We start from the raw sequence: 15,735 nt of genomic DNA on the forward strand, positions 1-15,735 counted from the left end.
GAGCGAGGACATCCGATCCTCCTACGTCTTCGTCGTTTCAAGTCACTCTTCCTTTTAAAGTAATGTTATCCTTAGAAGCCTCCAACCAATTAGGGCAGCCTTGCTAGTTGTTGGTAGAGAAAAAAGACAACAGACACTGGATAAAGAGAATTTAGTTGATGTTCAACAATTGAAGTTGTTTAGGAAGTCAGTGAGTCATTTCAGCACATCATTAGTATCTAAAAGCAGACACGTCACCCTAAATGATCTTTTCTTCCCAGAGGTGAAATATGAGGTGCCACCATTAATGTCAGAATCTTCATGTACAGATATTAACTCCTTAAACACAGTGTATCCATGGTAATACTGACAGTGACACTGATATATACAGTATGTGTTGGAGGAAGCAAGTTGCCAAGTTGCCCCTGTTGAAAGTCACAGCCTCTTGTGGGCTAAATGACAGGCAGTGCCTGATGACTTCTGTAGTGCAGTGCAGTGATGGCTTTGAAGTGGAGAGCCAGCTAGCACTGGTCATCATTTTTGAGACCTGACTGATTGTCGGAGTGTGCTGCCTGAGTGTGTGAGCGTCTGAAGTGCATGGTCCTTCTGACCGTGTGTGTGTGTGTGTGTGTGTGTGTGTGTGTGTGTGTGTGTGTGTGTGTGTGTGTGTGTGTGTGTGTGTGTGTGTGTGTGTGTGTGTGAGTGAGTGAGTGAGTGAGTGAGTGAGTGAGTGAGTGAGTGAGTGAGTGAGTGAGTGTGTGTGTGTGTGTGTGTGTGTCTCGCTCTGTGTGTGTATGTCTCTCTCTCTCTCTCTCTCTCTGTGTCTGTGTGTGTGTGTGTGTGTGTGCATTGTCAAAACTAATGTGTTGTAAACACCACACTGTATTGTCCCGATCTGTGTTAAAACAACTAAAGTTGTTTTATTTTCAACACTTATTGTGTAACAAATAGCAAAAGCAATGTGTTGGAAACAACACAAACTGTATGGGCACAGAAATGTGTTGTTTTCAACACATTCATTTTAAGAGTGTGTGTGTTTTTGTGTGTGTGTGTGTGTGTGTGTGTGTGTGTGTGTGTGTGTGTGTGTGTGTGTGTGTGTGTGTGTGTGTGTGTGTGTGTGTGTGTGTGTGTGTGTATGTGTGTGTATGTGTGTGTCTGTGTGTGCGTGTGAGTGTGTGCATGTCTGAAGGCATGTATTATACTCCACAATAACATCTAACATCTTGCTTTCTGTCACCAACTGCGGAGTAAGACTCTCTTGTGTCTAGCGTGAACAAACTGTGCCATATTCCTCCCACTGCTTCACTGAGGCGAATCTCTGCAGCAAAGTGCACTAGATGTGCTAGACGCCTACAAAGTTTCCAAATGTGGCTTTACTCATTATCACAGAGAAAAAAAGATGACTTTTCATCAGCAAAAACTGTAGTGTAGGATCTGGGAAGTGAATTCTCTCGTGCACATATACAGTATGACTAATGTATGTGGCCTTAGATGAGCTTTTCAATCCAGGCCTAGATATTATTTAAAGTATAGCCCAAGTGGTTGCCTTTGAACAGTCAGGAGAGTCGCCTGATTGCATTGGTCGCTGAGGGTATTCACTGACATCCTTCTCTTCTTTTCTGCATAATCCAGTATATAAATACACTCGCTCCTTGTGGATCATTGCCGCAAACACAGCAAGGCAACCCTGGGGTGTAAGATGCCTTTTTTTTTTTTAATGCTGTTGCTCTCACGGGCTGGCCTCCACTGCCATGGTAACAGTCAGCAGAATCCTAGAATGACGGAGCACAACAGTAGAAGGGTGGGGTGAGAGTGGAGGTGGAGGAGGGGGGAGGGGGAGGGCAACTGCTGTGGATGCTGTGGCCAATTTAATCATTGGGCTGGATGTGCTCTCATGGCTGGCATTTACTCTCATCAGGCTATCTAAGGACTGCCAGAGAAGAGACAGCTTGGCACCTTCATCTGTCTACATTTATCTGCCTCACTCCCCCCCCCCCCCCCCCTCCCCTCTCTCTCTCTCTTCTCTCACCACTCACCCCATTTCTCTCTCTCTCTCTCTCTCTCACCCCATCTCACTCCCCCCCACTGCTGCTTCCCACATAGCCTTGTTTTCTCACTCCCTCTCTCTCGCCTTTGCTCTCCCTCCCCTGTGTGTTGCGCTGCTGCTTCAACACTTGTCTGCTATGCTACTGTACAGCCCCACTCTAAGGACAGAAGGAGGTGGGACTTGTGTGTGTGTGTGTGTGTGTGCTTTTACAGTAAACTGGTGTACGGATGAGAAATGTGTGAGAAACTTGTTTGGTAGGTGTTTTATGACTCTCCTTCCCTCCCTCCCCCCTCTCTCTCTCCCTCTCCTTCAGTCTCTTCTCCCTCTACGGGGTGTGTTAAGGTGTTACAGTAAGTTGGTGAGCTGAGCTCTAGATGGTCCTGCCAAGGTACTGTGTGAAGTGTGTGTGTGTGTGTGTGTGTGTGTGTGTGTGTGTGTTCAGGAGATAGATGGGGCCCCACCTCTGTCTGTACAGCCCCATCATTTATACCCAGCCCTCAACGTTGTCTTCAAGGCAGCACTGCCTGGAAGGTGCTAGGGTTGGGCATGGATTAAGGTTAGGGTAAAGGTTAAAGTTCTGGTTAGGATTAGGTGCCTTTAAGTCGACGATGGCATACCTGGAAGACGACGTTGGGGGCTTAAAACACCATTGAGCCCATATTACTGGATGAGGAATGGATGGAGGAAACAGGAAAGCAGCATTATGCTTATGTTCATGCTTATGGTTTTTAACAGTAGTCAAAGGATAAATATCCGCACACTGTCTAACATGCTCCCGGTGCAATGGCAAATTACAACGTTTCGACCACTCAGGTCGTCGAAACGTTGTACTTTGCCATTAAGCCAGGAGCCTGTAAGACATGTGTGTGTGGATATTTATCCTTTGACTACGTTTGTGCCCATATCCAGCACGTAGTGTGTACAATTCCTGTACTATGGTTTTTAACAGACAATTTAATGAGGGGAGCATCTAATGGCACTTTACTAGAAGGTAACAGTGACGTGACACTGTCATGAATGTGTCTTAAACATTATAAACAAGTCATCAATGTTCATGATATAACACCTTTGTCATACTTATAATTTCTATTTATGAGTACATGACAATCAACTACATGAACTTGAACTTACATATGATCTTCACAATTAACATATTGGATAAACTCACATGACTGCTGCATGCTCAGTAGGAAACATAGGAGAAGCTTCAAGCTAAATTCTGATGAGACCTAGCCTGATTACCATCGACTTTCAAAAGCTCTGCGAGACTTTACAGTAGTCTGACCAAGAGCCTGTGCTAACATGGTTTCTCCAAGCGCTGGTTGACCCGCCTCCTTTAAGTGCCTCGATTTGCTACTGGTCGATGTCAGAAAGCGGTTTGCCGTGTGTAAACCAATAACAACACTCTTTCCTCTATACTCTACCTTGAACATGCCTCTACCCAGAGCCGTTGGAGCTGCTCAAAGTTGATTGGTTCTCGACCAAAGGGGGCAGTTCCGCAGATTTCGGGAACTCAGAAATCCTTCCCGATTAGCAGTTGACCAGACCAGCGACAGCAAAAGCCGAAGGTGTTACGTCACTGGGAGGGCGTGCCAGGCTAGATGAGACCAAATATGAGGATATACTGTACTGTAGCAAAATAAGACTTGTATACACAATTCAATTCAGTGTTAAAAATAACTAAGTGTTAAGTTGCACACTTACCTTTATAGCAGTAAATAAAATGATAAATAATGTCAATGGGAAAAAATGGTATGATTAGAAATATAACCATATTGTTGTTATGATTATTTGAAATGGCCTCAAATACCCGATTTCCTGCCTCTAAACAAACTGTGTCCTCATCCCTATCCATAATAAAGTGATTAAAACTCTGCTTTTAGAAAAAAACAGATACAGACAGATATAAACAGCCATTATTTCCGTGGCTATATCGATTGGAAGGAAAACCTCAGGAAAAAATAGAAGATATAGAAAGGAAAATTAGATAGAAGGGAAACCTCTGATTACCATGTCTGTGCATTGTTTGATGCACCATTCACAAATATGTCAACTCTACCATGCAAAGAAGAAATTATACTTAGAGATGGTACAGAAATGTTGCTGTCTTGGGCCCATTTAAGATGGGATGAGGTGAAGAGGAATATGGTCCTGTGGTTAGACCAATCAAATAACCAAATGTAATTATTTTTGAAAATCATGGACTCGTTATCCTGTGGACTAAAGAGGAGAGGGACTGTCCAATTTATTATAGTGCTGCTCAGTTCAAAACCCAGCATGTATGATGGTATGGAGGTGCATTAGGTTTTGCATTAGGTTTTGAGCAACATACTGCCATGATCCGCATAATGTCTTCTTCAGGGAAGACCTTTAACGTTTCAGGAAAACAATGGCAACATGAATTCTGCGCTGATTTAAACAGAATTTCTCCATAGAAATGCAGCTGAAATCCTATCCGGCAAGAATGGGACCACATTTCTCAGAACTAGAGTGATAACACAGTGATAAAGATGTCCATTCCAACTTTTTTGAAACATATTGACACATAGATACAAAATTAACATAATATTTTCCAAAAAAACAACATCTCCTTAAAAATATATCTCCTTCAACAGTTGTTGTCTTTGAGCTATTCACAGTTAAATACAGCATGATTTGTAAATCATAGCATTCTGTTTCTTATTAACATTTTTCACAGCATCCCAACTTTTTTGGAATTGGGTTGTAGCCTACATTAATCTTTATGTCTATAGTCCAGTTATGCGCAACGTTCTTTAATCATATTATGTGATTTTCCCCAGATTCTGAAATTGTTAGTACCCATCCATGATCCATTATTTTATCTATCCATTCATCCATCCATCCTTTTATTCATTCATTCGGATTCAGTGCACTCCTTTTACCTTGAACTTTAGACATGTAAGTCTGTGGATATTTATAGCCACGCCAGGGAAGGGTGGCAGGTGTGAGTAATCTCCTCTTTCTCCATTAAATCACTGACCTTTACTGAATTCCTTTTAAGTATATGCCTTTAATTGTGTTTGTGTTGCAGCCCAGGAGCTCCCTCACTCTCTTGCGCTCTGTCTGTCTGTCTGTCTGTCTGTCTGTCTGTCTCTCTGAGCTGAACACAAGCAATGGTTTTGTGCTCAAACATGGGAAATAACCTTTATGCATCAACACCAAATATACAGCACATCTCATGTCTCACATCTCAAGTCAGAGTTTTTTGTAAGGTTTTGCAGTGCCTTTTATTTTATGCAATCCTCGGATGAATCTCTATTTTTTCAGGTCACCCACCCTCAGATCCTCTGAGTGAATCCCCTGAGCTTTCGGATGTCACACGTCAGATAGAATCTAAAATGGTGCTGTCAGCTCAGCTGACGCGTCTTGAGAATCGCATGAGAATGTTTAGCCGAGCTTGAAAAATGGACATATATGGCAAACAAAGATGCCTCTGAATGCCAGTAAACAGTGCATGACAGAGAAGGCCAGATTGTTCGAGCAGTATCACAGAAACAATCCCCTCTGCGCGTGTTCACACATGGAGGCCACGGTGTTCCCTACACCATCAACAAACAGCTCAGCCTCCTGCCGGTGCATCTGAATCATTTAAACAGGATTACATCAATGTGCTGACAGTGGCCATAACAGATACGTTCATAGAGACATGCCACAAGCTGCCACTGTGTAACATCAGGGAGTTTAGAATTATGCTCAAGAGAAATAGGCCATTTGTTAAAAACAAACAAATAATGCACTGGATGAAATCATGTATTCTACTACAACACTGCTCTACACCATTAATAAATGTCGACTGAACATCTCAGTCTGCATTTTACTCTATAATTTTTGTTGAAAAATGAATCTTTTGTATGTGTTTGTTTGCATGTGTGTGTGTGTGTGTGTGTGTGTGTGTGTGTGTGAGAGAGAGAGAGAGAGAGAAAGAGAGAGAGAGAGAGAGAGAGAGAAGATTATGTTTACTGTGACATCTTCTAATTTTCTAGTCAAACAATATGCACCTTGCGAACGTCCAAAATTCATGTTTTCTTTTGGAAAACTTGTGATTTGGAAATAATTTGGGATAGGTTTGTGAGACATTGCGTTGTGATGTCAACATTGTTTTTCTGTTGATGAGGATACCTAATCTTGCTTAAAGGGAGAATTGTTTAAATTAATTCACATTTCTTTGCTTTTTTTTTTTAATTGTTCTACATAAATTATAAGGGCCACTCTCCTTCACCACGACTGCCCCCAATTAATTAACCAATAAAGTAATTTTCCCCGTAGACAGGGCAAAACCCAGAACGATTTGATTAAGGTCACTACCAAACTTTTCTCAATTGATTCTATAGCTTGTGGGTTTTTTGCGTAGAATCCATTTCTGCTTGGGACATTTTTATATCACGCATAATGAGATCATTTGCCTATTTTGCATTGAGCAAAGTATATTTTGTATATATATATATATATACAAAACATACTTTGCTCAATACAACAATTGTGCGCTTCTAATGAATGTAGTGGCAAATATTTTTTTGTTGCAGGGATGCTGAAAATAAAATAATATTTGTATTTTCCCGTTCCATACCACCTGATGGCAGTAAAGTACCTTTCATTTCCTGGCCTACCAAGAGCAACTCCCAAAGAAGTAACAGAAAGGGCGAGAAGAAGAAAGCACAAGACGGAAGAGTCACAAGTCTTTCCTAAAATGGCGACGACCATAGAGAGTGGCAATGCCGGAGCGGCAAATAAGAAAAAACATCTTGGAATTCCAGAGGCGATATTTGTGGTGTGTAAAATTAAACTGTTTCTAGAGTATGTGTACATCCATAGAAAGATACTTAGTTTTTGCTCTTGTAGTCGCTGTCGTCCATTTCTCCGGAGCAGCCACCCCAAGTGGAATGCCCACATCCTTTTATGGCAGTAACCATAACGTGAAGTAGTGTGCTAGCGCAAAATTCTCGTTGGTATTTGGTCAATCTGGTATGGGATCACCGCCTCCTTTCGTATTTATGTAAGCACTGACAATTCTGGTGTGAAGTTTAGCAGTGCAAAAAGGCGCATGTCCATCTGATCTTGAACATATCAGCGTTGCCGTTGTCTTGGGTAACCACATTGTCTGACAATGAACTGACTTGAGGAACCTCCTCAGTGCTTCAGAGTTGGCCCACGTTTTGCCATCATAAGGCTAATTGGCCTGTTTTACAAACCCGCACCACGTAAACCAATTCCGTAGTTTGTACGGCTCAGAATGATTAATATTAATTATTTCTTGGATTTCCATTTGACAGTGACACTGCAGTCTTGGTTGTGGATGTTAACTCTCAGCCCAATCCAAGATTCCATGTCAGACACTGCAGTAGTTGACAGCCAAGCTAGATTAGCAAGAAAGCTAGTGACTACCTCAGAATGCTGGTGTAGGAGTGGCACCCACAGCTGTGCAGACACCGACGCATCGGTGATCGGACTGTTACAATCAATCGGTGGTCATTTATTTCTTCAATAGTTTCATTTTAACAGTCTCGGAAACTATAGCTTGCTGTTCAACTTGCTAACTGAATATCCTTTGATTTCGCAATGTGTTTGTGTGATTAAGCAATCGTTGTAACTGTATGAATGTGGTGATCATTCAATATGGTGATCAGCCTGTACAATGTATAAAACCCTTTATAATGAATAATATCACCATATGCAAAGCAGGTGATGCCAGTTTCTTGATGGTTACATTAATCAGCCCCTTTATTGTGGTTGCAGGAGGATGTTGAGTCCTTCATGAAGCAGCCTGGCAATGACACAGCAGATGCTGTTTTAAGGAAGCTGGATGAACAATATCAGAAATACAAGTACATGGAACTCAACCTGGCCCAGAAGAAGCAGAGGTACAGTAAATTGGCTCTATATCTGAAGTCATATTTTCAGGAAAAATAACTACTTTCTTAGACATCAAGTCTGTACAAGTAGCCAAACTTGCCTCGGGTGACTAAGGGGGGTGCTAGGAATAAAAATAAATTGTGCTTTGAGCATATAGCCAAGAGGTTGTGTGTATGTGTGGCTCTGGATAAAATGGTCAACTTTTAACATTAACCTCAGAGCTAACCGTAACTGTTGTTTTCATATTGTCATGTCATTATAGGTGTAAGTGTTTCTCCCCTTTTGTGTTGCGTTGCAGGTTGAAAAGTCAGATTCCGCAAATCAGGCAGACATTAGATATCTTAAAACACATGCAGAAGAAGAAGGTGAGAAGAGAGTTTGCTTCCACAACTGCTATAGTTTATTAGGCTTCAGAATTTATTTTAAATGAAATATGGAATTTCTTGTGCGTCTGACTTTTGTCTCCTCTTCCTCCAGGAAACGACAGAGCCAATGGATACACACTTCCTGTTGGCAGACAATGTATACTGCAAGGCCTCCGTCTCGCCCACAGACAAAGTTTGCTTGTGGCTTGGGGTAAGAGCTTACTTCAAGAGCTTTGCTTTTATTTAATTTTTTTTGTTTTTATAAAGCTAAAAAGCTAGTCAATTAGACTTGTTCTGTGATCATTAAACCATCTTGCATTGATAGAAATGTGTGGTATTAAAGACATATGCCAGAATTCATGATTGATAATTTCAGAGAAGTTGAACTTTATCATCAGGTCCGAACTCATGTCACTTCACTTTTCTTATATTGCATATTTTCCCTTGTGATGCTGTCGAGTCTGTTGCGAACACCATGTTCTGACGGCATATGAGCATCTGACTCACTTCGTATTGAATATTCTCACACTGAATCTGTTAAATATGCACTTCTGTTGCATCATGTCTCTCGTCCAGTTAAACCATTTCAGTGCAAGCAACAGAAGAATTCAAAGGACTCTCTGACCTTTGATCAAAATGGCACAGCACTGTGTTGTGCTGAGTATCTAGTTAGAGTGTTCTACTTGAAAGCTCCTGTGCATTTGTGCCCCCTTAAAAATTAAACTAAACCTTCTCCTAAATGAGTGCTCTGTTCAGCGAAACAAAACAAAAATGGTTTCCCATGGGTCTCCAAAAATAAGATGGGTGCATCTATATTCCCCTGTGAGGAAAATTCACTGGAGGCGAGCATCATTCCCTAATGTGTTTATTTAGCGTTGGCACAGTGAAACGGTGGCTTGGACAAGCATTTGCATTCTCCATTTATTCATTTAGCAGACACTTTTCATCCATCCAAAGTGGCTTGCCAGTTCTATCTCAAGGGACGACATTGTCCCTGGAACAACTCAGGCTTAAGTTCCTTGATCAAGGGCACAGCTGTGGAATCAAACCCACAATATTTCAGGCTACTGCACACTAGCCTAGCTCTTTAACCACTACGCTACCACCTCCCCTACCACCACAAGCATAAACTGCAAACCTAACCATTTAGCTGCTTTATAGCTAATTGGAGGGTATTCTTATCTTAACACAACGTTGTTTTCACTGCTGAATAGGTTCAACACCTTGGTTTATATTGTGTCTTGTTATTACTGCTACTGTGTGTTTATTTGGTGTTGGCTTGAAATATCAAAGCAATATACGACATGCTATTGATTTTTATTTGACTAGGCAAATGTCATGCTGGAATACGACATTGACGAGGCAGAGTCCCTGTTGGAAAAGAATCTTGCCACAGCCTCCAAAAACCTGGACTCCCTGGAGGATGACCTGGACTTCCTCCGAGACCAGTTCACGACTACAGAAGTCAGTATCCTTAAACGAGAGTCACGGTATGCACAAATCTGTACCAAAATCATTACACCACTGAAACTGTGATGGGGAATGCATCATATGGTGTATGCATTGATTTTGCAAAATTTCTTCAGCTATGAGGTTAATACACGAGGGTAGTTAATATGGTGTTAATATGGTTTTGTTTCTTTCAACTAGCATAAGACACTGTCCTGCGGCTTGTACACAAAGCGGGTTATATGCGGGAAATTACTGTAGTTACTTCCTGTCTATTAGCTGCATTCTGTTTAAGCTGCAGGGCAGCGTTTTATGCAAGTTAAAAGAAACAAAACTATATTAACTGCCCCCGTGTATTAACCACATAGCTGAAGAAATTCTGCTAAATCAGTCTATAAGCTGTGGCTAATAGTTGGGTGATGCTAATAATATGGTGTGTAGGTACTTCTTTGAGGTTATCTCCAAGATGCAGGACTCTAAAATGCTGTTTTGTAGTTGTTGCAGACCCTCGCTCATTAGGTATCAAAATTCAGATAGAACATGTGAAAATGTGAAGAGCCAGTTTCACATTTTTGCAATGTCTTGATAGCTGGAAGTGACATTTTGAGCAGCTTTTATGGCATGAAACCACAATGTTTATGAACATTTGATGTTCTGGGCAGGAATGAATTAAGTCTGAGGTCTTTAAGTGACTTTAAATACTGAGAATACATACTTCTTCAAAGAGCAGTGAAGAGGAGATAAACCATGCTATTTAATTGTGTATTTCAGGTAATATCAAAGAGCAGCTGTGTTTATATATTTAATATATATATATATAAAATTTCTTATATGTATAGTGTATTGGAAAAAGAGCTCTTCGTATTTCTCTTATATATTCTCTAGGAAAGGGAGAGCACAGTCACCCCACGTGGACTTGAATCCCAGCTTACTACAGTGTAAAAAAAACTGGCACCTGCCTTGTTTCTGTCTGAGCACATCGTTGTGCTCGTACCAAATCCGTCCCGACTTTCTGTAAACCCCTCGGCTGGTTGTAAATTCACACTCTGGCTCTTGCGAGTGCTGTCACTGTGCTGTTACAGTCAGGATCTTTGCCGCAGAGGATGGCAGACTGATGTTCCCCGAGGCGGCGTTATTGAGAAATTGCGGTACAGAGACACACACACACACACACACACCTTGCAAAGTTAATGTTCCTTGGGCCACCACTGGCCAAATCCTATTAGCAGGATTAGCCCATTAGCCCATTGTTTTCCATTCTGCCTGCCTATTCAGGTCAGTTCAGTCCAGAAGTGCGTTTCCCAAAACCATAGCGGCTAACTAAGTAACTAGGTTAGCAACTTTGTTGGTTTTCAATGCAATTTCCCATTGCCAACCAACTAAAGCCTACCTTACACAGTGACTGACTTCGACAAGATTTTGGAAAGATTCTTGAAAGATTGAAGTCTTTTAAGAAATGCCCCCTATACAAGCTTTACTCAAAAGACTACAATCTTTCAGAAATCTTTCCCAAATCTTGTCAAAGTCTGTCAGTGTAAGGTAGGCTTCAGTTGCTAACAGGTTGGATTTGGGAAATGCACCCCTGACTAGCGGCTTCCAGTTGTTGAACTCTGTGCCATTTGCACTTTGACCTCCATTGGTGTTGTGTATGGTGTCAGTGGGACAAGGCAGTCACAAAATGCTTTTCCTCCTGTCGGACTCATTTGGCAAGGTAACATGGCATGGATAATAAAGATAGAAAAAAGAGGATCCAAGGCACTCTTCTTCTGAGCACCTTGGACTTTTTTAGGATAGGATAAGTGTAGTGAAAATAACGATGGAAGTGTAGTACAGTTAGGTAACGTTTGTGGTGTTCATATATAAAGTCTACGTGATGGAGATAGCGCTGTGCTAACAACGCAACAATGTTGCTGATGACTGTTAGCGGTACCAGTCAGAAGTTAACTAGTTTATGGGGATGTCTTTGTTTAACTTTTTACGTTGTAGGACAGAAGTGAAGGTTGAAACACACAGGACTGTATAGCAACCAAAAAAGTAGACAAAAAAAATGTTGTATTTTTTTAGTTCTTCAAAGCACCTTCTTGGCGTACTCGCAACCAATTGAGTTAGACAGCAGGTGCACCACAACTTCATGATGGAATTGTATTCTACTGGCATCGTCATAGCTTGCATTGTGAGAGACAGATGTCCAGATGTCCTACATCTATTTTTTCGTTGTTGTTTGTTTTTAGACCATTATTTAATGGCCACGCTTCACTCAAGTAGCTGACAGGTGGACATATTCACAAGCCATCTGTGTCCGTAGACAAGAGTTTTCTACTGAACAATGTGCGATACCAGTGAGTGCATATCTGTTTTCCAGGTTGGGTAAATGAGGAATGAATTAAGTCAAAATGTAATTAAGTAAGTCACAATGAAGATATGTGTTCCTTAACCAGCATCTTTTCAGACATGGCGCGAGTTTACAACTGGGATGTTAAGAGAAGAAGCCAAGACAACATTCTCAAGTCATCGTCTTAAAAATCAGCAGTGTCCTCATCACTCCCCCCCCCACCCCCCTCCCCAACATCCAAACCATCCGACCCTGTAGTGCCCCACCCCCACATATGTTCTCACAGCACCCAGCGTAATCTATTGATTTTTGTTACTTTTTAAAAGTATTTTTTCAAGTAAAGGAAAAAAAAAGAAAGGTAACACAGGCAGTTTTTTTGTATTCTTTTTATTATCGATTATTAGTCCGTCTTCAGATGACCTCAGCCTCCAACCTCATACTCTCACAATGTCCCCCTCTCTGTACCCCTCCAACCCCCTGTTCCACGCGTTGAACTTCCTTCTCCTCTTCTGTTAATTTCAAAGCTGCCGTCTTTGAGGATGCACTATGACATTGGCTTCCTGTTAGCCATAATCAGTTAGCCAAACGGCATGATGGGAATTGTTGTTTTGGAATCTGGTCAGTAGGCTACGCTCAACCAGATTCTAAACTACAGTAACTGACACACGGTTGAGCAATCCCTTCCTCTTTTTTCCCCCACTTGTTCCTGTTTGTCAGCAACCTCTTTTTGTTTTTTTTGACATCCCCTGTATCTTTTTCCTCTTCTCTCTTGTCTTTCATATTTGTATTTATTTGTTCCATTGTATTCATTAAATACCGAATGAGAACTAATGAGAAAAAACAAGGCAAGCCATTATAGAAGTGTGAAACTGGTGTGTCAGCTTCTTTGCTTATTTTTATCCAGGTGGTTATTCCAAATGCAATGTTTAGAGAAGAAACTAATGTCAAGTTAACAGTAAATGGTAAACCTCCTAATAGAGTCCTACGGTCCTAGGTCTACAAAAGGTATAATTTTCAAATTGTTTGTCATACAATATCAAAAACAATCCCACTCCATATTACATTGTTCCGGAAGAGTCTAATGGTAGGAGGCAGAGCTTGACCAATCAAGCAATAGGTGGACTCGACTTGATGTAGCCGCCTTAAGACGTCTGCAGACGTGATTATTTCTGCGATTTCTGATGATTTTCGACCATGACGTATGCACAATTCCGGTTTGAAAACGTATCAGAATCTCAGAAATAACCACCTCTGCAGTCGTTTTAAGACGGCTACATCAAGTCGAATCCACCTATTGACAGCTGTGACGGGTATAATGAAAGTGGGAGTCTACGTGATTGCTTCGAAAAGGTCCAATCTGAATGCCCACATTCACTGACTCTCAGGCTTTGAAGCAGGTTCCCGCTCAGTTGCGAGTGCTGATGGCTGTCCCACAGTATAATTGTAAAGTGTGTGTGAGCGCTGATTTGCAGATTTTTTTTTGAGTCCTTTCCATGAGTCTGTTTCTGCCGAGTTTCCCTTAGGGAATCAGTTACAGTTCATAGTGAGATGGCATTCATAGCGTAGTTGTGATGTGAAACACAAGTTTGCCATTAGGGGAAGCCTGGAAGCTTCCAAATGACTGGCATAAAAGTAAATGGTGTGCAACGTGGTTTTGGTGGCATCAAGTTAGTATGATATGCCACAGGGGTGGTATTCCCATTCCTGTTAATAGCATTTTGAACCCTTAAGGACTGTTGAACTCCCATCACTTATCAGCTGATGTTTTTGAAGCCTTCGAGGGTTCAGGGCTTAGACCTCAGGTGGGATATCGAAATCCAGCTGCAAGTCTCAAATTTCTGTCCATCCACTCTGAAAATATGACCATGTAGTTTGTGCCTGGAATCTTTTTTTAATTATTATTTTCATAAATAGCCTATGCATTTTCAGACTGACTGATTTTTTATTGTTGTTGCTTTTAACGCTTGGCGGTACAAACGGCCTAAAAGTTCACCGGAAACATCACCCTCCCATCCAGTTTTCTGAGATTGGAACAAAAACTACAGCTGCAGGTGAGATGGGTCTGCACAGCCTTGCATTATTTTGAGGTTAGGTTGACTTTAGGCTACTGTATATCAGCAGCATATAATGGTTTAGAAGGACCCTCATTCATCACAATATTTTCTGGGACGGTGTATCGTAAAAAAAAATATATATTTTTAACGGCCTATCCTTTAGGAGGTTTAGCATTTGCTTAGGTTTCGTCGCAGAACCACAAAAATATGACCCAGATGCACCGACAAAGCTGTTACACAAGGATGCTCAACATCAAATACTGAAGTTTACTGAGCCAGTGTCTTACCAGAATTCTGCTTTAAAATGCCACAGTGACCAAGCATTCAACAGATGAATAAAACGATACACTCAAAATAGACCAGACCAGTTTGTCCATCACATTATTTTATTTATTTTTTTAGTACAGTTCAAGTTATTTATTTTTGATAAATAAGAGGAATGGAGCTCTCCATACCTATGTTGAAACAGTTAAATGACATCCCTTCTAGCAGCTGAGACTGGGACCGCTCTGGCCCTCCGCTGGGCCGGACCCGTCCCAGGGTCAGCTGCCGCATGGGAATTGGACAATTCAGATTCATTAGATCACCTCCATGTCAGCCACTGATCTATAAAGAACACTTTATAGATCAGTGATGTCAGCATCTTTAAATATGGAGGCCTGGTTGGGACAAAATTAAGGGGGGAAAAAAGAGACGAGAGCACACAGAGAGAGAGAAAGAGAGAGGAGCTGAACAGGGAAGGTATAATTTTTGGTGGGGACTATTTTTTTTGTTTGTTTCCAGTGTCAAAAGAACAAAGAGACAAGAGATTAGCAAGTGAAAGTAAAATTGTATCTAAAATCTCACACTTGTTTGAGCTTTTGGATAAGCAAGGGGGCGGGGACTCAGTTCTGGGTCTGCAGAAGGTGAGGTCAAGCTGGGGCAACAAAAAAGCATAGGGGGGAGGTGGGGGGCATTTGTGTGAGTAACCCAACGACCTCGTCTGGCACATAACTGTGCATCCGGTCCAATATTTCACACCGGCAGATCAACTATAGAGTCCCATTGTGCTCCAGTGATATTCCAGGGACTCAAATAAGTTAATGTAGTGTAGTTATAGCTTTTAAGTAGCTACCGTGACTTGACAAGCATGTCTCCTTAACAAATAGATGGCTAAAGTAAAATTGGTTTAGGTTTCACTCTTAAACCTTACAGGACCTTCCTAAGTACGGCAACCTCAGGCCTGTGTTTCTGCATACATAGTAACCACCACTGATTGTTAGTCTGAATGGATATCAGGAAGTACATTCAGTGACACGTGACAAAAAAAGCCATCACCTCTTCAAAAAAAGACAGAAAGAAAGAAAGAAAGAAAAAATGGGTGGCAATGCCCTGATGGATTAGTGTTAATTGTCCGTCAAACCTGCTGTTCCCTTCATGGTGATGTTGAAACAAAGGTGTGAGGCGATTGGACTGGATATGCAAGAAAGACGCAGGTCTCATGCCAACTCTTTCAGGACATCCGGTGCTGCTTCTTGTGCAAGTGACAGGAAGTCTGGTCTGCTTACATTTCGTTCACATTAATCCAACGTCGCTAACGGGTCCCAGCCCAGTCTGAAAACCAAAAAGCTTAATGACGAGAGAAAAGGCAGATCAGTG

General features: G+C 41.5%; 1 protein-coding gene across 1 annotated transcript; it reads left to right on the forward strand.

Annotated features, from left to right (window-relative positions):
- The first annotated feature begins 6,682 nt into the window (after positions 1 to 6,682).
- On the forward strand, positions 6,683 to 14,456 carry vbp1 (von Hippel-Lindau binding protein 1). Its single transcript, XM_062516318.1, has 6 exons — positions 6,683 to 6,815; positions 7,781 to 7,905; positions 8,196 to 8,262; positions 8,375 to 8,473; positions 9,592 to 9,730; positions 12,161 to 14,456. Exons 1-6 carry the CDS (start codon positions 6,735 to 6,737, stop codon positions 12,229 to 12,231), a joined length of 582 nt encoding a protein of 193 aa, XP_062372302.1. The 5' UTR covers positions 6,683 to 6,734; the 3' UTR covers positions 12,232 to 14,456.
- Positions 14,457 to 15,735: the final 1,279 nt, after the last annotated feature.

Source organism: Sardina pilchardus, chromosome 16, assembly GCF_963854185.1.
Source record: "Sardina pilchardus chromosome 16, fSarPil1.1, whole genome shotgun sequence".
NCBI lineage: Eukaryota > Metazoa > Chordata > Actinopteri > Clupeiformes > Clupeidae > Sardina > Sardina pilchardus.

Coding starts and splice junctions, on each gene's coding strand:
- vbp1 (XM_062516318.1), top strand. CDS start 6,735: ATGGCGACGACCATAGAGAGTGGCAATGCCGGAGCGGCAAATAAGAAA. Junction 7,906..8,195: donor CTGGCCCAGAAGAAGCAGAG/GTACAGTAAATT, acceptor GTTGCGTTGCAG/GTTGAAAAGTCAGATTCCGC. Junction 8,474..9,591: donor AAGTTTGCTTGTGGCTTGGG/GTAAGAGCTTAC, acceptor TTATTTGACTAG/GCAAATGTCATGCTGGAATA.